This window comes from Solea senegalensis, linkage group LG17 (genome assembly GCF_019176455.1).
Source record: "Solea senegalensis isolate Sse05_10M linkage group LG17, IFAPA_SoseM_1, whole genome shotgun sequence".
In the NCBI taxonomy this organism is placed as follows: Eukaryota; Metazoa; Chordata; class Actinopteri; order Pleuronectiformes; family Soleidae; genus Solea; species Solea senegalensis.
The window spans coordinates 11,612,481-11,639,520 of NC_058037.1; the positions used below are offsets into that span (position 1 = coordinate 11,612,481).

Sequence of the window (27,040 nt, forward strand, 5' to 3'; positions counted from 1 at the left end):
GAAGGAGCAAGTATAGCAGGTCGTTCTTCCCTGCTATACTGCAAATTCTATTCTATATTTTTATGATCTTGTTATTTCGACATTGTACATTTATAGATAGCACGGCTGTCTTTGCTGCTGTAGTAATGCAAATTTCCCTGTTGTGGGAGTAATAAAGGATTATACAATCTCATTTTAAATCACTTCAACATAAAAATCATTTGGTTTTCATAGCCTTAAAATATGCTTTCATATGTACTTTAGACAAGGGCTTCACCGAGGCCACTCGATCTGAAGTGTTGAATGCATAAAAAAAATCAAGAAAATTTGTTGTATTATAAAAGTTATGAATTCTACCTGTAATTGTTCTACTGTGATTTGCACCTCACATTGTGAATGATTTGTTATCTGTTAATCTTAGTTTAATTTAGTTAGCTAGTTGATTCAGTCGCAGCAGCTTCAGTCGTCTTGCCAGCTCCTTGGTTTTGGTTACTTAGTAACAATGGACTTTAAACCCTGGTTTAAAAACGTCTCTGTGCCCTTTTCAAGCCTTTTTTCCAGACGCTGCATGTGAGGCTGCGACCTCAATCCTCCCTCATGATTCTGGGTGAGAACTGCTGACATCAGGGATGAGATTGCCAGGCAATCACCTCACCTGGTGCTCGAGGTTGATCCTTCTTTCTGGTAACAAACGACAGACGCCACAGTGTGTTTTCACCAGTTAACTGAAGTGAGCACTATAATCCATTTATCAAAGAGCAGCAGGAAGGCAACTGTGCCAAGACACCTGTCACATCCTGTTGGGATCTTTATTGGAGAGGGGAAAAGAAAAAATGAAGAATGATTACTTTACTCATCACCAGATGTTTCACTGTATTTCCAGGAGTACTGCAGTCTCACTGAGAGCAGCAGAACATCATCTGTCAGCACTGGGATCTTTCTGTACCTCCATGTTCTAGCAGTGATGCATTCGAGCTGTCTGGACCTGCTAAGATATGGACACTGTCAGAAAAGCTGACATCTGCTCTGACTAGTTTCCATGCACTTCAGTCAACAGTGTTCTCTATAAGCTTGGTGGGTTTGTTTACTACAGAAAGGAAGTTTGTGTCTCACCATAAGTTATGGCTGTTAATATTGTCTGGTTATAAGAATATGTGAGTTATAAAGATTAGAATTTTCTCTCACAGAAACCATATATAAAACATAAAAGACCTGCCCCCTGTTGGCAGTGTAACAAAGTACAAATACTGTGTTGCTGTACTTCACATTATTCACGTATTTGTACTTTATTTATATTTCTAGCAACTCTTACTTTTACTCCACTTCCTCTAAATGTCTTTGTGATTTGTTACTACCAAATAAAATCAGAAGAAGAAGAAGAGTTGGTCTGTATTTATATAGAACCTTTCTAGTCTTGATGAGCTGCTTTACACTACAGTTTTGACAGTCACATTCTTCAACATGGGGTTAAGTGTCTTTCTCAAGGACACATATAGATTATCATGGCCAGGAATTGAACCCACAATCTTCCAGTTGAAAGACAACTCGCCCTACCACTGAGCGACCATGGCTCAATCCTTACTCCTGACCTTCCTTTAATACTATTATACCTTTTAGTACATTTAATATCAGAAAATTACTTTTGATACTTAAGTACAGTACATGTCGTATACTTTAAAACCTTTACTTGCAGGTAAAGAGCTGAGCCAACAGGGGGAGCTGTTGCTTTGAATGACCGTCAACCGTCAGAGGACTCATCTCTTCTGGAGTCCAGACACAAACACACTGATGTGTAACTAGATCAGTATGGTAAGACCATTGCTGATCATATTGTCGCATGGTGTGTTAGTGAGTGTACATCATATATCAAATTTACTGTCTACACAATGTAACAATAAAGACCATAATGTTGCACAATAATATTATATTAGGACTGAATTATTGGCACTATCACAAGTCACTTAACTACATAACGCACACGCTCATATGTGTTATGCATATGTATAACACATATGATATATACATAAGTATACTATACATATGTATACTATTTATTCAGTTTGGCTTATGTACACACAGACTGTATTTAAAAATGTGGTTTTGCTGCGACACCTAGTGGTCAAAGCGTCCTTTTGGAAAATGCATGTAATTGTGAACTCTGTGTCCACAAGAATTAGATCATTTGTTGGAGTTCGTTTGTTGGCCCGGAGTCGTGATGTCTCACACCTGGTGCAGTGATGCTGTCATGGAAATATTTAATCAGACGTGGAGAATAAAGAAACAACAGGACGAGACAGGTGGGACTATAGTGTATAAGAATTGTATAAGAGGCAGCTTAAATCTGCCATAGCAAATATGCTTTTAAAAATCTGATTTTCTTTAAAGAATATATATACACATTGTGGACAATGCGTCCATGAGCTCATATTTGATTAAAAGCTTGCCAGTTCTTTTTCTTTCTTTGTCTCCACCTGTTACCAGTCAGTGTCTCTCCCTGAAGAGGGAGACATTCTGGCATTTACATAAAATAATAAATCAAAAATCAAAGAACTGTAGACCTATTTGAACAACGCACAAGCGTGACATGTAGATAAAGTCAATTTAAAGGAAGCACATTCAAAACACTCCTATTTTTAATCGGTTTGTGGATGTTTATCTGTTTATTAACTTCTCTTTTTTTTTTCTTTGAAAGTCTTCCCTCCTTTCTAAGACGCTGCATGAAGTTATTATCCACCCCTGAAGAGGGGAAAGGGAGGGCAGGGCTGCTGGTGTGTCCCAGCCCTCTGCATCCAGCGCAGCTGGTGCGTCGCTCCGCAGCTGCAGAGGTGCGCCACACTCACTATGGCTTTAGCCGCAAGCAGGACGCTCTTAGCACTATTCGTCACGTTTCTCGCGCCAGGATGCGGATGGGCAGGTAAAGGCGTTGTTTACTTTCTCTTGCGCAGGTGCACACTTTGCACTCTGTCTGCTGTTGCAGTTTGTATACACATGTTGCTGCAGACTGCGCATTTTAATATACATCTCATATACTGTATATATGTGTGTACGTATGTATATGCTCATACGTTTGTTGTAAAAAGGGAAAAAACACAAGAATGTGTATGTGCACGCGCGCAGAAATGATTTTTCACATACAAGGCAATAGAGTGAACTATTTAGAGTGCATAGTAGCAGATGTGAAATTGTGAGCAATTACCCGAAATATGGACTTTGACAGTTGTGTGACTTTATGGGTGGAAAATGTGACGCTGTACTGTTGAGCAGCAAACACTTCATTTACTTCAAACAGCTGAATAAATGTGATCAGCAATTAAATTATGATAATAGAAATCAGGCTACTTTGAAGAGGGGTGCTTTAGTTGCAATTTCATGCATTGCTGAGTAATCTAGCTGATGGCGGTGATAAATTCAGTTTCATGGGAGAGTGTAAGTGGAAGGGGTTCAACTTCTCTGTCTGTCACACTTCCTCTGGGCTGTGTTGCTGTAAGGCTTTGAAGCCCTGCAGCAGTTGTCAGCAGTGAGTGAAATACTGCACTGTATCCCAGAAACGAATCAAAAGTGAATCAAGATGCTTTTAATCAAAGATAACATCCAAGCTTTTATCAGTTTATCACAGACTTCTACCTGTCTGCACCGGGATTAATCACATAAAGTTTCTTTTTTCAGCTCACAGCAGCACACATGTTTTTGAAGTCTCTCCAGTCCTGTTTGTAAAATCAATTTTTGGCCAACAAAAGTCTACATCCTCCAAATGTCAAAAGTCCAATGAAGTCTTGGAGAGGAGTAAGCTAAGCCATTTTGTCTGAGTTCAAAGGCCAGTCTTTCTTTTTTTTTTGAATGTGTATGAGGTCATTGCTTTCTGTGCTTATGGTCATCTGCTCTTTGTGTTGGTCTTTTCCTCTGGATCGTCCCCCCTTTTATTAAGCAATTTCAGAGCACTTGTGCACTATTGCCCCTGCAACACTTGCAACGCCCCTGCAGCTTCACATTCACTCACGTCTTCACCTTCACACCTGGGAGCCGCTCAGTATGACACTTCATTGCTGCTGAGGAGTGGAGCAGTTTGGATTTAAACTTCCATCATAGACAGTTTGGATGATTAAGAGACAGGAGACTGTTATTCATTAATTTTCTCTGCTCTCATGTCATCAGCTTGTCTTAAAAGCTTTTTTGCCATTGGGCATCTGGGCACCTAGAACAGAAACACACTTTATTTGGATTGTAAACAATGCCAACATCGTCCATTCAGTCTATAAGCCCCTGGAAAGTTGAATGTAATGTAGTAATTGGGTCAGAGAGTGAGGGGGAAAGAGAGAATCATGTCCTTGCAGGCCAGTGGAATTCAATTTTTTTTTTCCTGCTCCACTTAAAAAAGCCGTAGTTCTGCAGGAACATCTCCTGTCAGCTCTCACAGAAACCTCAGGACCCTCATCACTTCCACACCTTTTCTTTGAGAGAACACAAGAATCACAGAAAGGGGCAGGGGCAGCGTGTGCCTAGTATTTCCAATATTTACCACAATGATCACTTGTTACAGTTTGACCCAGTGCCAAACCTGCCAGTGATGGCATGTGTTGTGTGATGATGTCATTCCTAGATGCAGTTCCAGTTATTTAAACAAACGCCACCTGGACTTAAGAACACACCTGTCAGAGGAGACGTCGGTACACTATGTGTGGTGTATAAAACGAACACAGCCACATGTCAAACCTTATTAGTGAGAGTAACTCACACTAATGTTTGTAGCGGTGTCAGGCGTATAACTCCTAATAATACAACAGCAAAACAAGAAAATGTAGTCTGACATGTCTGGTGATTGATATGCTGGTGTGAGGAGGGCAACAGCCATGGCTTTAATGGTGTGTTGACTTTATGATAAAGTTGGTTACTACTTGAGAGAGGTTACTGGAGGTCAGAGGGGAGTGGAATTTAAGACTGACAGGGGTGTGACCAAGAATTCTGTAGCCCCCGGCAAGATCTGACACCAACCCCCACCACCATTTTTATTTTCCTGGTCACAATTATCCTTTTTTAAATGGCCTTTCTTTCACATCTGGAGCCAGATAAAAGTTGCAAAAGTTTTCTGTCCTAAATAATACCTCATAAAACCTAAGCTGCGGGCCGTTCAAAATCTAACTGAGGGCTGTGATTGGCTCGGGGGCCAGACTTTAGACATGCCTGGTAAGTGTTCAGACCTGGCATTAGAATTAGTCTCAGCTGAGAGCCGTAGGGACTAATGTGAACGCACACATCACTCATCCCTAGGAATCAGAAATTTCATTTCGCCTGGTGCCATGTTGACATTCCAGCTGTCAGTCACACTGGTGTCAACTCTTATGTCATTATGTCCCCTGCTTAATTGTCTGTCTCCCTCTGAACGGGAACGCTGACATCATGTGTTATGAAGAAGACCTGAAACTAGTGACTGAAACCATTAACTCCTCAGCACAATGTTTACTGATGTTATAAACCATGTGCAAAGTTCCCATGGATGGAATCAAACAGAAATCAATGTTCATTATATTGTTACTTCCTGATTGACTTCACAGAGGAAACAGTCTATGTCTGCGACACATGTGTCCACATTCCTTCACCTCAAGAACAACACTGCCCACCATCCATTGGTTTTATGTGTTTGTTTGTTTTTATTACTCTCTCTGCACTACATAATATTGTTGTTGCAGTGAAGTCATTTGTGTCAAAAATGAAAGATAATGTGCAGGGCAGCTGTCCTATCTGTAATGAGAGGGAGACAGTGATTCACTCTTTTTCTGACTGTTCCCATCGGATTCCTTGATGTCAACTTCTGCCTGGTCTTGTTGAGCTTTTCACTTAACAGATTTTCATTTGTGGTTTCCAATAAAATCTCTCGCTTTCTAAACTAATACATTTGCCCTGAGGAAAAAAAGGGGCAATTTATCATAGTCATAAATGTAATGTATAGGGGAAATGGACAAAAGACAGAGGTGCAACTCTTTTGGCAGTTTTTTTGTTTCGAGTTTCAATATTATGTCGAATGTGTGGAAGGATTTGAAGTGACCTCTGCAGATGTAATAATTCAATTGTTGTGTTTGTTGCTGATATTGTAGATCGATTCATTTCCTTAAAACTCTTTACTTTTATGTTAACGATACAGCCACAACCAGAAGTTGCTGCCTCCTCAGTCAACAATCCGCTGACCAGCACCATTAAACCTCACTAAGACTAAAAGGAACGAGACAAAAATGTGTTAAGTGGACAACATTTTCCCACGACTTAGTCTTTGATGAAGTTAAAAGTCTCCTTGGTCTAGTGTCATCTTTAATGAAAACAGACACATGTGATCCTCAGTACCACTGATCAGTGAAGTAGAACAAGTGCCTCCTCAGTGTATTTAGCCGTTTTTTTGCCCAGGTTTTATTAGGTGTTTGCCTCCACCTCTGGAAGAGAGCGTCTTTGTTATGATAATGTGTTGTTGTTTTCATAGGGACTATATGCAGAACCAAGTCGACTTTAGCTGTTGCTGTGTTTTTTTTTGTGTTGTGAGAACCACAACTAATTTTGTTTTCCCCCATTTTATTCTGGCTGGAATTTTTGACGGATGACTCAAAACAAAACCCTTGGACAAAAGAAGAAAAAAAGCAAAAATCTCTGCATTGCTGAGGTAGTGGTGAATAAGAAAATCATTTTTTATGGTCATTTTATTTTACTGGAGGTTTAGGTTTCGAGTCTTAACCAGAAAGACTGGACTGTGCAACTTAAATTTTGTTTGAAATTTTAAGAGGAACACACAGTACAAATAATGACAAGACGTCCTGGCAAAGAATCACCGCAGAGACATGTCTAATTGTTTGTGACGGCTTGTTGAGCTGCACCAAATAAAACATAAAACAATCGGAAAGTGGAAACTTTTGCATCATTTGCAGTTACGGGAAAGACAAGACGCCTCGGCAAATGACTTCTCTGATCTCGTTTCAAAGCGCTTGCAGATCTGATGATCATTCAAACCTGCATCCTCTCCCTCATTAGCCCGTTCACACATGTCTATACTTCCACACACGTTCACTGGTGATCCCGGGTTACTGACGGGACTGTGTGGAAAATGGCAGTGACTGGAGGTTAAAGGGAAACTCGGCAGAGGTGAGCAGAGGGTCAGCGTCTGAGATTTTGTGGCTAGAGTGTCCTCTTGTAAAAGTGGAGCGCATTGCAGGTGCATGAGAGACAGCACTCTCTAGAGCCGTTTTACAGGAGTCCTTTGACCTCAGGGTTTACCTGCATATGGTTTTTATACCAAACTACACATGCACGCACATGTGCGTGTCTGTCTTTTGGATGTTTCACATTGGCAGCGCACAAAACTATCTGCACTGTTGACTTGTGTTGTTGTGTCATTAGGCTATCGTGACTTAATAATCCTCAGGTTTTGCCGCCATTCTTCACATTCTTGATACTTTCCACTGTCGAACTGAATCACACTCTGTCGATTCATCTTCTACATCCACAAATGCAGGAGAGAAAATGTGGTATCTTTGCTCTGGTTTCCCTTGGTAACGCCCTGAAACCAAGGGTCCCCCTGCAAGATTATGATGTTACATCCACTCAGTTGCTTAACTGCTCCCCAAACTGTTTATTCTTGGAAGGTAATCATGCATCTGCTGTGCTCGAAGGAGCCACGCTTTAATCAGAAATATCTGGCAGGCCTTTGGCCAAATCAGTGAATGATATGTGGACAGAGGAGCAGATCTCATCATACGTAATACACAGACTTATTGGATGCAGGGTGCAACTGATTGAAGTGGGTCCAAACTTTTGTCAGCGCAGTCTGCGGCAGATATCTGATAAAACTCGACTGGGACCGCAAATTAATAAGGAAATAATGAGGACAGCTTCTTTTTTTCAAATAACAGGGAATGCTCTCTTTCATGCCGTGACTCACAACGTGACATGAGTCTGAATCTCGAGGCCTGCTGCCAGAGTGGTGCCTCTCCACAGTCTGCAGAAGCAACGTTGAGATGATCCTTTTAGCACCCACTAAAACCTCAGGTCTGTCCTGCAGCACGAGAGGCCCGAGTTGCGGTGATTTCTGAATGTGAAAAATGGAGGCACAGCTGGCAGCACACCTGGAGACACCGAGAATTCAAAGGGATAAAGTGATTTTTGCACTGATGCGAAAGCAAAACTGCTGTTGTAAACCTTTATGGAGCACAGAGAGTCATAGGAACCAGATGTTTATGAGATGGACAGACAACACTCACAGTTATGTGGCAGCAATTGTTGTAAAGTGTGCACTACTTTTGTTCAAGGACTGCATTACAAGTACTATAGCCAGTGGTGGATCTTAAAAGGCTTCTCCTAATTGACACTAAAATGTTGCAGAGAAGTAAAGGTATATTTTTCTCCTTTTCAGCTTTTAAAACATATTCATACCAGTTTAATACTGTTTAAAATGATGCCTAACTAAGAAAAATGCTCACACATACTGCTCAGATTGAAGTGGATGGTTGTCTCTATGTGGCCCTGTGATGGACTGACGACCTGTCCAGGTTGTACCCCTCATTTTGCCCTATGCCCGCGACCCTCATGTGAAGGATAAAGTGGTAGAAGATGGCTGGATTTTCCTCTTACCTTCTTATTTGTTGAGTTTATGTTTGCATCGAAAAATGCCACACGATCATTTATTTAGCATTTCAATCAAAGTATAAGGCGACAATAAGTGAAATCTAACCTTTCTGGCTTCATAGTGGTAGTATGCAAAGTTTATTCAAAACTAAACCAATACATAACAAAGAAACCATTCAGGCCCCCCTTTAAGCAGATTGGGACACCAACTTTGATGATTGTGCTCTTATTCTGGCAGATGTGATCAGATTAAGCACATTAAACACTTCCATATTTCAGACTTCCTAGTAGTGTCACTTTTGTTGATTCAGCTGAGGGGTTGTTGGTTTTTTTTTAGCATCCATGCAAGCTCTTACACTCACAGCCTGTTCCTAATGAATCAAGTCCATTGTAAATATCTCAAGTGGTTCATTGAGGCCTTTAAGCTGATTTTCCTTTTCATGCGAGATGGATTCTCATCTTGCGCAGATGCGATAATGTCATGTTCTGTGTTTTTATATTATTGGATTGATGGCCTGTTTGATGTTGTGTTGTCACACGTTGCATTGTGTGCATGCAAACAATACGAAGGGAAGAAAAACATACAGTGTGTTACTCACAAAAGATTTTAAAAAGTACTTACTTTTTCTGGGAGAGAAAAATGACAACTGATTGTTGTCTTGAGTGTTTACTTCCCAAACAAATTCTCATGTATTTATCTAACAATCAAACTAGTTTGGTTGTTTGATTGATTTGCAAGGCTTCCCTGCACATTTGTTTATGCTTCATCAGGATTAAATTGACTATGCCATGTGTAATAAATACAGAGGTGTATTAACAGCATATAGAGCAGAGCAAATTGCAGGATTACACACTGGCAGAACACGCCGTCACGTTTACTACAAGGAACAAAAATCAAACTTGACTCTAATGTCATTTGCATTGCAGCAGAGAAGTCCCTGCGGACACACAGTGGAAAACAGACCTCTCCGGACAAGGGTCTAAGGGAGAGTTGGGAGCCCTCTATCCATCTGGATGGAAGACCTGTGGACCGCTTCGTAATCAGCTCCAATAAACCCACGAGGCCTCACCGCTTCACAAAAGCGGGCAAAGACGTCCGCTCTCCTCTGCTGGAGGATGTCGGTAAGACAGAGACACTGGGACATTTCAGCAGAACTGGTGTGAATGAGAAGAGGATGTGAGACGTTGAGAACAATGTTGTTCATAATGACAGTTTTCATGGTGTTTGCTTGAGGCGATGCTTGTGGTGGAGTTCTGCACTTCTGTTATCCGTGAGTAAGTCCATCATTGAATATGTTATTATCCAAGTTTGCAAGAAAGAAAGAAAGAAAGAAAGATCAACAGAAGGAGGTTATTTTAGGCTTTGGAGGAGGAACATTATTTTTAGATATTCCTGTGGTATTCCTTATCCCTCCTTGTAAAACATAAGACAGGTCCTTATGTTTCTATACACATGACACAGCCTCGTCTGCTTTAGTCATTATTCTATTTTCCTCTGGCCTTGCCATCTTAGAGCCATACTTCACGAGTGGCTGAAAGTCTGTAGCCAACCCCCTCGTTTCCACATCCCAAACCCCGCCCAGATCCTATTACCCCGCTCTCTTGTGTTGTGGCCGCTTGACGTTGCGTGTGTACATGTTTGTGTGTGTGTACAACATGCTTGTTTGGTCACGGCTGTGGCAGCGGGTGGACCCAAGTGATGATGATGAAGTCAGGCATTCTTTTGTATTGTGTTCAGAAATATGTATCCATAGATGTGTGTGTGCTGCCCAGTGTGCGATGTGGCGGCCCTGTGGTCTCTCCAGCTCCAGTTCAGTTTGCCATAAATCCCTGGCAACAGAGCCGTGTCTCAGCATTGGCTTTTCCAGAAATTCCTCGCAGAGTGTTTGTTGTTCCCTCAGCAGCGTGAGAGCAGCATCAGCCGTCATAAATAACGCCGCGCTGTTTGCCTCCGCGTCATGAAAGTGCCTGGCCAGCGGCTGTTAGAGTAACAAAGAATGAAAGGTGACTTGATCGGAGCATCGGGGAGTAGTAAGATGGACAGTAAAGATAAAGTGTAAGACTGGGGCAATAAATAAATAAATAAAACGTCAAATGTTTTCTCAGTGATAAGTCATACTGCAAATACTGTACTGTGTATTTCCAAATGAAACAAGATTTCGTGTAGGAGACATTGTTTGATAAATCTACATTGACAGTTTATACTTATACTGCTGCAGTGCATAACTTTCCAGTGTAAACAAATGTACTGCTTTCAAACGACCGTCAAATGACTTCACACAATGCCGATTAAGTCTGTCAGCTCCACACAACTCACTCTGAGAAATGTGATGCATTTTATGTCACAACTGATGGAGGCAAAGCAGAACCACAGCAGCTGCACGGTCAAGTGAGATTGGACTATGGCTGAAAATGGCAGGAAGCGCCCATGAAATGTTTCCGTGGCGGATTCTACTGCTAAATGTAAACTTGGACAATCGTATTTTAATCACAAACATGATCTTTAGATATTGAAAATGTTATAAAGTTAATCAAATGGTCCATGAACAGCTGTCTAACTTTGCCTGCTTGTGCCAATCACAGCTGCTGCTGTTTCCTTCATCGCGCAGCTCCAAGTTTTCTAAGACATGCTATGTTAAAGTCAGATATATATATATATATATATAACAGATCACTTTCAGATTTAACGTAGAAACTGTATGTATGTGACCAAATGGTTTTTATTTTAAAGCAATTATACACTTGGATCTGGGATATGGATCTATACATGTCATGAGTAGTATATTCAATTTCTACTAATTAACCCTCCATTAAAGGTCCAGTGTGTAACATTGGTATTATATATATTCCATAATTTTCTCTTTCTTTTAGACCCTGAATGGGTTAACCTGGATGGATTTGCTGTGTTGGGCGGTGCACCTGTCAACAACTCATCAACAGGTAAAACTGAACTCAAGGTGTCTTTAACAACAACAGCATGAAGGGAGTGATGCATCTCAGTCTGACATCCACGCATGTGAAAGTATATCATAAAATATCATTTTGGATATCAGAGAAACTGCCAGATCCAAGCTGATGATGATTAACTGTTTCTTGTGGTGAAAGTTTGTGTCTCCATTTGTCTGTGACTCATAGTTTCCCATCGTGATCCAAATTATCATCTATTTGAAAGGCTTCTCTTTTTCTTTTCATGTTGAACCACCTCATTAATTATCACTTATTTATGTGTCACTGTTTTCAGTGACTGTAAAATGAAAGGGGGATAACTTCAGAGAGTTAATTGAGTAGTCAAGGAATAGCAAATGAATTGCCCTTAATCAGTAATTAATTAATCAAGCAAAGCGCAAAAGTCTCAAAGGTACAAACAAATGTAGTTTTAGTTTTATTATCAATTTATTTTTGAGATACTATTCATGTGGATTTTTAACATGTAGAAAGTTACAAAAGAGCAGAACAGTGGTTCAGTGGTCAGAACTGTTGCCTCGCCATGACAAGAATTTGGACATATTGGTTTCCGTGTACACAGTTGAAAACAATGTGCGGGTTTTCTGGCAAATTTTTAGACAGAATGATGAATGGATTGGTAGGACCAAATAATCAAACAATGAATATAAAAAAAAGGATCGCTATGCAGCAGTAATATTTGTGTAACCGTTATTTAAACTCTTCAAAGGAAATGAGATGTTTTGTCATGTGTTGTTTTTGAAGTTAAAGGAGAAAGGAAGTACGTCACTTTGACCCGTGGCCTTTGTTATTGTCCTCTTAATTCCTTACAAAGTCATGAATCACTAAAGAACACTGTATGTCATGGGAGCACACAGCAGTGTAGAACAGGTAGACACACGCACACTTGTGTTTGTACTTTTCCTTTTCCTGTGGACAGTTAAGCTCCTCCAAACCACTTCTGTAGACTTTGTGGAGGGAACACGGACCAAATCTATTCGAATTCCACACAGATAGCATCAGAACCAGGACTTTCTTGCTGCGAGACAACCGTGCCAACCACTGAACCGCCATGCTGCTCTAGAGTTTCACCCGTATTTATTCAAGGCAGAGCTAGCTGCTGCGGAGACGCACATAATTGTTAAGTTAAATCTCTGGTGAATGAAGTCAAAGAAGGTTAATGTGACTTAACCTTGTAGAAACACAGAGGCATTGCAAATGTCACCAAGTGTTTTTTTTTTAGCTCCCCTGCTACGAACAGTGTTTGCCATATAAAGTCATTTGGAGATTATACAGGACTTAAGCCCAAGATTCACTCTATTTAGTTGTGTTTCTAATTGTCACAAAACGCTCCAAATGCTATCTAAACCGATTATCACAATATTATTACTATGTCTTTATAAAAAATAATCAGGGCTAAAATAATGGATGACAAAGATAATCCTGTAGTTTATTTGACATCAGTTAGCGGACATCTCTGCCAGCTCTGGCTTACTTCATTATTTCTGTCTCCAAGAAAGCCACTGAGGATTGTTTGTGTAGCTGTTGAAGGAAACTGTGGCAAAACTGAGAAATATAATCCACTGTAAGACCCAAAGTCACTAAATCACATTTGCAAAGTTTAGATTTGCTTGTGTAGTTGTTGAAAGGACGAGGATTAAAGCCCAAAGTCTTTGAGTTGTGTGAAGACTGAGGGAGGAGACAAGAGCAACTTAACCTGAACACACTGAGGTGCTCTCTGTTGCAACAGTGGTATGTCTCTGTGTCTGACTGTGTGCTGTAGACTCGCAGCATTTTAGACATTTGAGCTTCCAGGAAAAGACAGAAAGGATCTGGCAGTGAAAACGCTGTGGAGTCAATGGTTTAGCGGTCCGTGGCATGACGACCTAGACCAAAGAATGCACTGTGACAGTTTTCCAGACAGAGAAAGACAGGAAGGAGAAAATCGGAAAAATGAAAAGTCAGCTGATTGAAACCAAATGGAGCGAGCTTTATAGCGAGCGTTGTTGTCTCGGACTATAGTATGAGGAAAAACAGACAGCTGTGGATCCTGTGATGACACTGGAACAGCAGAGGATCTTTGCTTTATACTTATTATTGTTCTTTTCAGACACTGCTGCAAATAACATTTGCCTTCTTGACTTAAGCATGCATTTCTTATTTTCAGCCACAACTCAGCAACAATTTAGAAAGTCGAAGTGATTTTAAATTGTCATTAAAAGTCAATGTTGGGCTGCCCCCAGTGTTTTTTGATAGCGCTCAGGTGAACTTGGAGCAAGAGAAATGCTACAGGTGCAGACACAGATACAGTGAAAAATGATAATAAAATAAAACAAAAAAAATGTGAGAGGAAGAGCAAGATTCAAAAGGGAGTTGCTGCATTACGAAATAAACTGTCAGTGCTCTCTCCAGATACAAAAAGTAATTTGCTCAGCTGTGCTGGCAGGAGGATAAAGACAGAGTCACGTAATAAAACACTCCAAGTCTTACTGAGACAAACCACCTTTTCTGTTATGTATTTTACAACCCATAAATAAAAATCTCCTTCTCACAATATCTCAGTTGGCATATCCTCATTGGACAGGGAAATCCTACATCACACTCTGGTTTGGACCTGACTTTGAATTTAGCATGGAGCTCCTCTCTTGGGAAACAGCAAATCTTTTTCATCTGACAGTGATTATAAGAAATGGATAAAAGAGGGACAAAGGAGTAATGCACTGTGTTGCTCAGCACTGAAACCTGAGTTGTTTTCCAAATTAGACTGATTACTTGTGTGGGATTAAATCAGAGGGCAGGACACTCAAAGTTGGATAAGATGGCAATGTGTCCTGATTAGAATTGCTGTACTGACTCATTTCCCAGGGCAGTTGAATCTCTCCACACACCATGAATGAACTATAGATCATGAAGGTGAAGATGAACTTCATTTTGACTTTCTTCTCCATTATCATCCACCAACAGGTCCGGTCAGGTTTTCACAAACTGCAGTCAGAAATCAGCCCTCGGTCAAGAGGGCCACCAGGGTGGACAGGACGATTCACCCATCAGGGGTTTCCAACACTCGGACACACAGGAGGGCACCTCAGTCCTCCTCCGGTCCTAGGCAGCCTGAGAGAGCTGTGGCAGGAACCCCCCTGCTGGAGAGGAGACAGCGCCACCACACCAAACCGCAATCGGATCAGAGGAACCGCAACAGGCCCAAACTAAGTAAGAAGACTGCTCATCTCACACTCTTATAGGCCCCCGGTCTGTCCTGGTATTAACATCTGAGTGGTCCGATCACATGGTGACAGCACCAAGTACAGGTTTGTAAGCACGTCTAAATTTCCCTCCACGTCAGATCAAAAAAGGAAATTTGGAGGTGGTTTGAGGACACATGTGGCCACATTCCTGAGCATGTAGGAATGTGGCCACAGGACGGATCAGAAACTGTCTCCAGCTGGCATCCTCTGACGTGCTGCAGTCTCACTGTTAACTGCACGATTTCTACACACACCGGTGCCAAAACTAAATTATTTGTAGCTGCTGCCCCCACAGAAGTAACACTGATCATTGAATGCTTTCTTTTATCCTATTATTACTGTTTGTATAAGGCTTTGATTCACTCAGATCCTCCTGACCCTTTTTCTCTCGCTCTCTCAACAAGTCTTTCGAGACACAGACGGACACATACACACTCAAATCTGTACAGTCGAACTCATTAAAAACACTATTTTGTTCTTTTTTTTTTTTTTTGCCAGGTGTGAACAGTCATAATTCTGTCCACTGTCCACTAACACAGATGTTAATACCAGGTCTGCATAAAAGTGTTAAGTTGCCATCAATAATGATGTATACATATGAAGAGACCGAGTCTCCAAACAACAATAAATAGAATAAATTGAGCTAAATGCATCAATATTGTTTGTACTATCTTTAGTGTCCATAGTGTAAGTGTAAGTGTCCCTTTTTATTCATAGCATCTGAGTCCGTTCATGTGGTGTCACTGCAGGCACAGAAGGTCCTGGGCAAGAGAGCACCCGCCAACAGAGCAGTCGCAACTAAAATAACCACACCAGGTATTTGCAGGTATTTTCACCCTCTTCTTCTTTGTAAGGTTAATAATACATGGCTCAACAGTTTTGTGCGGTTGTCTGTTTGTGTGTGTATGTGTTCACCAGAACCACCAGAGTACGAGGCTCGGGACATAAGTGTCAGGGTCATGTCTCCTCAGTCCGTCCTTATCTCCTGGGTGGACCCCCCACTCGAGATGGGGAAAGTGGACCCCGAGGAAATCAGGTGTGATCCATTTAAAAGTACATGTGTTCGGTGAATGAGACAGAGAGGGGGTGAATGACACCGTCTCACTGAAATTGAATGTTTTTATTCTCTTCTACTATCAGATCCTACACAGTTAGGTACAGGGAGAAGGGCGAGTCGGCTCGCTGGGAGTACAAAGACAGCACCCAGAGGAGAATGATGATAGAGTCCCTGTCTGCCGACAGCATGTATGAATTCTCAGTAAGAATCTCCCAGGACGAAAATCATGGCAAGTGGAGCGTCTCAGTCTTTCAAAGGACTCCTGAGTCAGGTTTGTACTGCCAGTTGAGAATTGCTTGTGAACTATAATTTTGTAGGTTGCGATGGAAAGTTATTTACTTTTAATAAAAGTAGGTGCGTATAACGTGCCGAAGCCCTGCACTTTCCTTAGAGTATGAAAAGAGTAATTGTTCTCACAGAATAGAAATTACTTTTGCACATTCGTGCCTGTTTTCTCATCTTACTCTCTCATTTGATATATATAACTTTGGCTGCCAATCTGTCATGATTGTAGGTTTTAGACTTAGAGTTGCAGTTAATTTTAAAGTCAGTATTTAGCACCTGTCTTAGATTTCATATGTCCTTCTGTGCTTCTACACAGGATCTCAAGTGGAGGTTCTCTGACAATATATTGCAGCAGTATTTCCTTCAGAAATATCCTTGCTGTTTTTTCCTAATTTGACCAGCAATTTCTTCCTGCTGTTCCCTGTGTGTGGTTTCTGGTTTCTGTCCTGCTGCTCCTCCTTTAACTGTTGTCTCTACAGTCACATGCACATGTATTCCCTTCACTCATTAGCACCATCTGGACCACCGGAGAACTTTGAAGTCAAGCCACTACGAGGAAAAGGAACTGCTGTCATTGCAACATGGGATCCACCTGAGGAACCCAATGGCAGGATAAGAGGTCAGTTACAAAGGGTTAGTTAATAGTTATTTAGTAAATGTGAAAATGTTTAAATTTGACTTTCTGCTATCCCAGCACCACCTATATTGTTCTTTTCTTTTGTTTTTCTTATTGACTGACAGTGTTGGTACTGTATTTGACCTGGATGAGAATAAGTCATATGCTTTATGCCATTTGTGATTCACTTGTCAACTTCCTTGTGTTACACAGCATGTTAGTATTTAGTGCCATGATTCAAGTGGGTAATGCGTGCTGTGCTAAAGCCACAAAGTTATTCAATATAGCGACTATTAGGTAAATTGCCATCAAAACAATGAAAGCAAGGTATCTATATATGTATGTGTAGTACAAATAAATCACTGAGTGTGGGAGCTGCCAGTGACTGCGAATGTGTCAAAATTATCAACTAATGGAAGTCAGTGATATTTCTCCTTCTCTTCATTAGTTACTGTAGCTGTGGCAACTGGACTTGCTTGAGCTAAATTTGAAGATGTTTAACCTCTCATCCAACATCAGAACTGAAGAACATCTCTGCTTTCAAAGTGGAATACAAACACAAGAGCACATTGGGTTATCGCAGATATTGACTGTTGTAAAGCCTGAGCTTGAAAAGGACATGAACGTAGCAAAAACCTAAATCAACCTTACAATATTAAATGGTGTCAATACATCCCTTAAATATAACTGTTCATCATCTACTTCTGCACAGAATACATCATGTCTTATGCTCCTGCCATGAAGCCATTTGGAATGAAAAGTGTGTCATACCGTGGAAGCACCACAACAGCCACAGTAGAGGGCCTCACACCGGGAGACAGGTACATCTTCAAGATTAGAGCCACCAATAGAAGGGGACAGGGACCACAAAGCAAGGCCTTCAGTGTTGCCATGCCAGGATGTAAGCATTGCTGCTCTTTATTTTCAAGCATGGGCACTTCAAAATTAGTTTAATCCTAAATTCTTGACAATGTGTGTCCACTGCCAGCCAGCAGCACTGCCTCGTCGTTCTCAAAACCCAAGGTCATCCACAGGCCTAGCTACACTCCTTCCGAACTGGAAATTGACCATGAGGAATCTGAACCCTCAACAGAAGCACCAGAGGAGCCAACCACAATGTCACCAGTCACCAGTCCTCAGACGCGCCCTGTTGCATCCGTCAACAGGCGTCAACGCCCGCTTTCTCAGACACGCTCTTATCACAGCATCTTCTCCTCTGTAAGGGGCTTGGGTAGGAACTCGGGAAACAGGGGTTCCTCCAGAGGAAGGGGTCAAGATAGAGAAGATGAAGAGAAGGAAGATGAGACAATACCCACAACACCACCTCCAGTCAAAGAAACAACAACATTGAAGGTTGTTCTTGAGACAAAAGAACCAGACAATGACGTGTCTCCTGAATTTGAGGAGGACGCAAGATATAATGAGGAGCTGCAAACTACTGAAACACCCAGCCTCAAAGTTTTGACACCCTCACCAAATAAACCAGTTTTTGCTCAACCCAAACCACTTCCCAGAAGGCCCATTAAAATAAGGGTCCATAAAAAAACAGCATCTAATTCTGCTTCATCATCATCATCTTCATCCTCCTCTATTCCCTCTTCTGATTCATCAACATCTTCTTCTCCCTCCATTCCCTCTTCATCGCCCTCAACCTCACCTTCTTCACCCTCTTTATCATCCTCCTCACATATTCAAGAGTCTGCAGCCAGTAGAGAGGAGTATGTGGCATCTTCATACCCCAAGAGTGAAGATACCTTTGGTAAGGACACAGTTAGTTACAACAAACCTTCCACTCCAGTTCTTAAAGAGGACAGTTCACAGCAGTCAGGGACTGCCCCTGTTGGTAGAAGTCCAGCTTCAGGAGGCCGTAACAGTGGGTCTAACTTTGGTTCTAGATATGGTTTTAGTCGAAGACGTCCTTTGTTAAGAGGCAATTCAACTCGAATGCTGAATGGTTATAAACCTGTCATCACCTCACAGTTGAATATGCCAAGCAGAACTCTAAACCCCGCAACATCAAAGACACATATTTCAGCATCATCACAATCCACTGTACCAGAAAGGACTAACAGCCAAACAACATCTGATACGTATAATTCCGACAGGCCTCAGACTAGCTCACAGTCCAGGTCACATGGCGTTAAAGTATCAGATAAACAAAGCTCAAGCATTTTGCCATCAACATCACAAAGCAGCTCACAACATCCATCCACTGCCGCCACATCTGGTTCTCATCCATCAATATCACACAGAGGCTCTCACAGCTCTGCAACGTCACATAGCACACACAACTCAAACACATCACCTGAGGTAGATTTAACATACAGCAAAGGAAATTATGACAGTCAAATTAAAAACGCTGATACAGAAGTAGCAAAAGTTGAGGAGCGTAGTGAGGAACCTAGTGAGGAGCCTAGTGAGGAGCCTACGTTAAGCACTAAAACACAACCCACAGAGGAGAGTGTAAAGAAAGAAGGAAGGGAGGAGAGCACTGATGTAAAACCTGCGGTTTCTCGTACCAGAATTAGCCCATCAATGATTGAAAGGTTTCCGTGGCTAGCTAGTCATTATCCAGGCAGAGGAACTTCAGGAACAAGGACATCATCTTCCCGGCAGAATGGAAGGACGGCATGGACTAGGACTTCATCCTCTGTAGGGGCTGGCAGACCCATCTTAAGGGGGACACCCACCAGGATCTCAGGTGCCACAGGTGCCTCTGGGGTGTCCACAATACAGGAGACCAGTGAAGATCTAAATGCTCCTTCCACTGATGACTCACTAAAGAATGGGGTTAGGGCAAGCTCTATTAAGCCACCTTTGATTGATAAAAATATTGCATCTAGTGACTCTAAAAACCCAATTACCCCCTCCTCTTCTTCACCATCCACTTCTTCAAATTCCCATCATTCTACGAGTGGACACAGAAACTCAAGCGGGACCATTCATAGAGAAACATCTCGTAACAATAATAATAATAATCATGATAAGTCTTTTGTTGACGTAGGGAGTCGGGAAGTTAGTGGGAAAAATGACAAAGTTTCAAATCCCATTGTCTCTCAAAAGAGTCCTGCTGTTCCACCCACTGACCTTGACAGAAACATAGAGGACAACGAGAGTGTGGATACAAGGGAAAGTAGCTCTGAGACTAGAACAGGCACATCTTTAAGAATCACTCCAACTCTCCGTCGTCCTGGTGTGGGGGCGAATGGGAGGGTGCGCTCCCCTCTGTCGGCTAACAGGCATTTTGGTGGGTCTAGGATTCCCTTCAGACCACAACCGGCTCAGAACACAAGACTGGGTTCGTCAACACCTGAATCATCTTCATCCTCGTTTGATTCTTCTTCATCAAATTCACCTCAATCAGTGTTGACTTCAGATAATGAAGCTGGCACAGACACTACTGAGACAAAGACAGAGGCAAAAACTGGAGGAAACTCACAGTCCACAGTGTCATCATCTTCAGCTTCTTCTTCATCCAGAGACAGCTTTAGGGGACAGGGGTCTAGGCCTCGGTACCCTATCACCAGAGGGAAACCAACCAATGGAGGCTCATCCAAACCTGCCATAGGAAATGGTAAACGCAGTTGTTAAAGTGCATGAGATTTTATGAGCAAAAATTAAATAATAAAAACGTAATACTTTGATCACTCAGGTAAAAATGGACGACCCAACCTGACACCAGCAAACAATAAAGATTCCTCCACATCTCATGGAACCAGTAAGGCTACTGGTCAAAGGTTCATCACTGGACCTGATGGAACCAAATGGGTAACCCCACTTTAAATCCTTACTTTTAAAAGCTCAACATTTAGGAAAAGATGAGAGGATAATGTTGATGAGAACGTTAGCGAAGCTGTCTTAAGTATCACAATCAATCATATCAAAGTAAAATCTATTTTTTAACCGTCTGACATATTATTTTAATATTGCAATATTATTTTAATGCTGAGTTTTGTTCCATCCTTCTAAAGTGTCCTTGAAATTCTTCAAATCCTATGTTCTCATTAAAATGCTTGATTCTAAATCACACAGTCAATACAAGTTCACATTGTCTTTACACGGATTACTCTATATAGTTGTTCTTTGTGTCTATCTAGGTGGCAGACTTGGAGAGGGGGATTCTTATGAACCAGGATGGACAAATCCTCCAGGACTCCCAAGGCAAACCCAAGAGAATAGTGCTTGGCGAGGATGGCCGCACAATTTTTGGTGATACACTACCATCGATTTCACATTACATTTAAACATACTATATAGAGACTGAACGTGAATGTGGTTCTGAGATGAGGTCATGCAAATTCTGTTTCCCATCCTTCTCGCGGCCTGCCAGACCACAGGGGCAGTCCACTGTTAAACCAGGAAGGTATGGCACTGTTTGGCCATGGCAGAGATAGTCGGCCTGTGATCAACCCAAAGGAGAAGGTCCTCATGATTGGAGGGAAACCTGTGCTTGGCTTGGACCTGCCTAACCGCAGGACATCGACCACCACCACCACCACCACCACCACCACCACCACCACCTGTACCCACCACCACTGCAATGACCACAGAGGAGCCTACCACTGCAATGCCATACCCAACCTGTCCATCAGGAACCTTTTCTAAAACAAATGAGTATGGGTATCCATTTCTGGATGAAGAAGGAATATTGGACTGTTATCCAGAAGGTGAGTCTATCTTCATCCATCACAAACTGCAGATTGTCATACAAAAATAAAGTAAGGATTTTTGATGAGTAGCCACAATAAACACATTTAGATGCATTGAGATCCAATCACATAGACCACATCCAAGATGTCCACCTGTAACTGGATCCCATGAGAGAGATGTTAACATCAGATCAGAACATGACTGATGTGAGACCACTTAAACCACACTAAAGTCTCCACATCTGGTGCCTGGCTGTTTTACTGGAGCACTGCTTATTCATAGATAGCACACTGGTGTCAACAAGTAATTTTGTTGTTATTCAGTCTCAGTGTGAAGTTGAAATGCTTTGTAAATTGTATGCCTAATCCACAGTAGCCAGGGTTTCAACTAAAAGCAGAAAAGACCTGATGATGCAATTATTCATGAAAAATTGAGAAAGTACAGATTTTTTTACAAAACCTTCAGGTGCACATTTGACACTTAAAATATTAAAGTGCTTGTATCTGTGCTCAGGATGGTTTGTGTGGGTGTGCATGTGTATGTGTCTATGCCAGTTTACCAGAAATGTATACATATATGCAATAGCCATATGAGATTGATGCTACAGCTTGTTCTACTTCTCTGACAGAGGAATCCTCAGGATTGGAAATGGACTTCATGGTTACAGTGACCATGGTGCCTGATGCTTTAGCTCTTAAGAAAGGTATTGGCTGAGTTTGGCTTCAGACCGCACTATTGCCACTTGGCTTGACGAACTAAACTGCACTGTTTTCTCATTGTTTGTTAAACGTCTAATGCCCCGTTTGGTTACCATCTGTTTATCTGTACCTCCTCCGTCTGCCTCTTTGCACTGCCTGTGGTCTTCGCTTTTTGTCTCTTCTCGTATATCTGTTTGGACTTGGTCCTGGTTCACTGCTGGTATATTGGATACTTTCCATTCTGACTGTTTTTAATCACTTTTCTTGCAAAGACATTGACTCAGACTGCATGTGAACTGCATTACTAAGAGAATGCCCCGGCTAAAGATCCGATGTGATGAATTTGCAGTGATTAACATTGCATTGTAATGTTATAGATAACCCCTAGCTTCAGCTGAATAGAAAACTGCTGTTTGGTTGTTTGTATGTTGTGATTTCACCATAGATATCTGATTGAGTAAACATGTGAGCAGCTTGTGATATTTTATCTGTTTTCCTTTTAGGGGGTTTGCTAGAAAAGTCACACTGAGCATTACATTATTTTTCTTAGCATTTCCCTGCCATGGCTCAAAGCTGGTTGCATGTGTGTGGACCATGATGTAATGGCAAAGTCCACTGATTCAGCACAGAGGAAAAAAACTGTGATGAAAGATGAAGGAATTAATTGAATTTCACCCAATGAACCCTTTCACACTTTCAGCCTTGGAAACTTGACATGGGAAAATGACATGGGAAACGAGGGTAGCAAAATATGATTTTGGCTTGGGTGGTGGGTCTCTCCAAAGTGAGCTCACATATCTTATCCCACAGTTCATTTAATCTTTTAATTCTCTTATTATGCAGCTCATGGTGACACTTACAGGATTAATGAGTCACGGGCAGCATTTCTGAGTAACAATATAAAGACATTTTTCAAAATCTCCCTGACACATGCTTTGTTGTTAGATGAGCTTTTCACTCAGACCACCCTGCCACCGCCTACCACCACCTTTCCCACCACGGAAATCGTGACTCCAGCCCCACAGACAAGACCTTCCAACCAAGGCCCTTCATCTGAGTTTGACCTCAGTGGGAAGAGGCGATTCACAGGTACTGAAATCTGTACTTCTCTTTTCTTCTTTCACCCTACATTTATTCTTGAATGCAATCTCTTCCAAAGGTGGATAGACAAGTTTGTGCAACTGAATGCGTCAATTTTCATGATTTAATACTGTATTTCCATCTTGCATGACGGATCTTGAAAGGGAACTTAATACCAGATGACAGATCTACAATAAGTTGTAATTTCTTGAAAACCCATCACCTTAGCTTCTCCAAATACTAAGAGATCAGGTTATACATTTCTACTGGTTTGTACTTGCTACGACATAGATCTCTACGATAGGTTATATGTTCACCTTATAATTCAACTAGCAAGAATGATACATAAAGTAGCCCAATTGATCTTACATGCTTGGTTTCTGAGTATCATATGTTACCATCCCTGTGTGTGTATGATCTCAGTGCCGTAAATAATGACAGGCTGATGGGAGTTCTGTTTTGTTTTGTGCAGTGGTAATAAACTTGTTCCATCTTGCCAATACCTCATAAATAAATAGCCCCCGTCTGACTTTATAGAACCAGAAATTTTAAAAACATAAAAACTTTTTTTTCTCTCTTCTCATCATTTCTATCTAAAATGTTACGGCATAGTGTTTGTGCAAATTGGAGGTGGTCATACAACTGATACTGTAATGTGTATATATATATGTATATATATATATATATATATATGTATATATATATGTATATATGTATATACTTATACATATATATGACTTTCCATATGTTATGTTGAGGAAAATTACAGGATAAACATGTATGAGCAACTTACTAACTCACATTGGGCATTTACATGACATGGGATCATAATAAAGGTTCACTGAGGACGCGTTGTTAAATGTCTTGAGACTTGACAGTAAACTTTGGGCCCCTGCTTTCTTTTTACATTTTCTGTATGTTTACGTTGGCCTTTCATACTTCGAAATGTTTTTTTGACAGACATAAAAACAGAATCCACGCAACTGCAACCTCCTTAAAAACTACATAGGTTTTTAAGGAGGGCTTTTTTTTCTTTAGTCCTTGAAAGAGTTGACCATGACCATGTATAATGTAGCCACAGGCTTCAATAACAAATTGTTGCTCTAGTAATTACAGAAAAGGAAAGGAAAATACTTTCAGCTTTGGAAGTTTTTATAATAAACATAATTAGACCGTTGGCATTTTAGTACTCGGAGCAATATAGGGACAATCCATCCATCACCAGCAGTGTAGCCAGAGGCCATAATGCCTGCAACAGCTGAAGTGAATAGACTTCTCTGCCGAGACAGATGGAAGTATTTTAACCTTGTGTCCTTCGAAAAGGTTTAAAACCACCTGATCCTACACGTCCCGTAATGTAAATCAGCAACTTTGTTTGGAAACTCCCATGTCCTCCTTCCCATTAAAAACAGTGTGCTCAAGCCAAGGTACAAAGATGTCCCATTAGTAATGATCTCAGTTTATAAAGTTCCTTCAGAGAAAAAAGAAAGACAACTGTACAATTGTTTTCACTGGCAGTGTGTAATACTCCCCATATTGACTAAATTGACTCTGACACACAAAATCGGTCGAGCCCCTTTAATTTAGTATGGTGATTAGGCAGCTACTTCAGATTTACGCAGATATCATAAAATAGCACAGATTCAGGCCTGTCACAATGATGGACTTTTGTAATGAGTGCCATTAGCTTTAGTGTGAGCCTGTTGCCAATTCAAAGTATCATTTATAGACGGATTAAATGCAACTTGTCAGTTAAATTAATATTTCCTTCAAGCCTTTGTTAACAGAGATATTTACAGCTGCAGTTGTAACCTGTACAGTGACGGAACTATCAGGATCATCTGCTCCAGAGGCAAGCATGGAAAAATAACATGGCTCATGGTGCGGACACACCATCTATTTTGATAAACAATGGCTTTCTTGTCTCCACACACTTCTCATAGAGAGCCATCTGATTGCCATTACTCCCCCAAGTGCTAGGACAAAAACAGACAGGCACAGAGAGCGGTGTTAATCATCAAAGTTAGTGCAGCGGACCTCAGCACAGAAAGAGCACAGTTCAGTGACATGCTTTGCAAGAACTGTGTAGAATAGAGCGTATCATTGTTTTTTTCTCCGTCCAAGTTTGGTTTAGTTTGACTGAAACGAGCCCGAGGCAGTTGTTTGACACAAAGTATTTAGCAACGATTATTAATAATTGCACGACTCTTCTTTACACCAGATGGTTTGAGTCACATTTGGCACATTTGACAGTAAAATGAATCCCAGGATATTTGGACCACTGTAGGGCTACTTTATACCAGACTAGACAGCCATTAGCTGATATCATGTGAACTGTCCGGCTGTTGTTTTCCAAGTGACATTTAATCCATGTCAGGCTTGTTTGTGGATGCTGTTGTCAATCTGTGTTTTGGATTTGGGGTTTTCAACAAGCAGAAGAAGACAGTTGAGCCTCTGCAGGGAGGTTTAAAAATGAACACATGTTCAAAGTAAATCCTCTGGATTAGCGTGCACAAGCCTGCAGAGACCGTGGAAATGTTCATACTGTACGAGAACGCATGCATTCAACCGCCGTGTCTACAAACCAACGTAAACCTGCTTACCGCGACCGCACGTAGCAACACGACATAGACTCAATGGTCTAATCCCGCACAGCCTCACAGACGGTATGTTTATGTGTGGATCATGACACGTGTTAGCCTCTTGGCCTGTGCAGAAGGCCAGTCATCTGGGGAGGTGGGAGCCACTCCAGACTCAAGTGGTTCCCTCCAAAATTCATGTCAGTTTAGGAATTGTGGGATTTCTGAAGCATTCACAGCTGTAGGTCCAGAGTCACTGAAAACAAATGACAAAAGGGAGGAGACACAACAAATGAAGGACCATGGAGGAATGGCCAGAATACTCGTAAAAGTAGAAAAGTAGTTGAATTCATTCTAATTTTCATTTACTAAATGAAGAGCGGTAAACGTATTCAATGTCTTCTGCCATTAGCTCCCTATGTGAACTATATCCGGAAGGACCCAGGTGCTCCCTGCTCCTTGACCGAGGCTCTGGAGTTTCTGCAGGTCGATGTCCTGGAAGACCTGATGAAGAAGGACATTGGAGCCCTTCAGAACCAGCCTCCCAAGAACAAGCCCCAGAACATCACTGTGGTCGCCATGGAGGGCTGCCACTCATTCATCATCCTGGACTGGGCTCTCCCGATGAAAGGGGATATGGTGTCAGGTAAGGATTCGGGGGAGGGGGGGGCGGATCCTTTTCTTTTTGCTTTTCTTTCTGCACTACATTAATGTTGACAAAGAGGCTTACATTTGTGGTATGAACTGATCATTTTGGTGCCAACGTTTTTAGGACATCGCTGCAGAATCTGGCTCTTTCTTAATCGCCTAAAATGTTTTTTGTTTGATAAAAATGTACTTTACCTTTAAACTTTAACTATACCAAAATGGCATTAAGGGCATGTGGATAAGGAGGTATGAATGATGCAAGATACAGGGCTCCACGAACGTTTGTTTGACTTGTAGTGTGAAGCATTTTCAGTGGTCAGGAAGGTTAAAAGCGGCTGCTTTGATTCAGGACTGTGTCTTGAACGTGTTACCAGAATCTCTTTCTTTCAAAACTCAATCCAGCGCTAGGTTGTTATTAAAATGAAGTGTGAGCATGTGGAATGGGGCTGCTCGTTTCCCGCAGAGTTTTTTTTTTTAGGGAGAACCAAAACTGTCACCTGACCAACAACCTAAAGTGGCACAGGAGAAAAAGGGGGATAGACAATAAACTGATGATAACCGCTTACTACATAAGACATGATGGACTAGAGGTAGCAGTCTGGCAGTCTGTGTTTTCTTTGGCAGTAAAACACAAGCTTCTGGTCGTGCTGTGGGCTGCTCCG

General features: G+C 41.5%; 1 protein-coding gene and 1 long non-coding RNA gene across 2 annotated transcripts in view; both read left to right on the forward strand.

Annotated features, from left to right (window-relative positions):
* Positions 1–547: 547 nt before the first annotated feature.
* On the forward strand, positions 548–1,770 carry LOC122783687. Its single transcript, XR_006362069.1, has 3 exons — positions 548–709; positions 863–1,053; positions 1,673–1,770. It is a non-coding gene; the product is annotated as an uncharacterized LOC122783687 (long non-coding RNA).
* A 956-nt stretch (positions 1,771–2,726) lies between these two features.
* fndc1 (fibronectin type III domain containing 1) overlaps positions 2,727–27,040 on the forward strand; it is a 33,223-nt gene continuing 8,909 nt past the window's right edge. The window contains 17 exon segments of the mRNA XM_044049863.1: positions 2,727–2,893; positions 9,505–9,699; positions 11,449–11,517; positions 14,485–14,730; positions 15,483–15,581; positions 15,684–15,801; positions 15,906–16,093; positions 16,619–16,726; positions 17,436–17,624; positions 17,712–20,297; positions 20,376–20,491; positions 20,821–20,932; positions 21,054–21,240; positions 21,242–21,390; positions 22,002–22,076; positions 23,017–23,160; positions 26,143–26,376. Coding sequence (XP_043905798.1) covers positions 2,821–2,893; positions 9,505–9,699; positions 11,449–11,517; positions 14,485–14,730; positions 15,483–15,581; positions 15,684–15,801; positions 15,906–16,093; positions 16,619–16,726; positions 17,436–17,624; positions 17,712–20,297; positions 20,376–20,491; positions 20,821–20,932; positions 21,054–21,240; positions 21,242–21,390; positions 22,002–22,076; positions 23,017–23,160; positions 26,143–26,376 — 4,888 coding nt within the window. The 5' untranslated portion in view covers positions 2,727–2,820.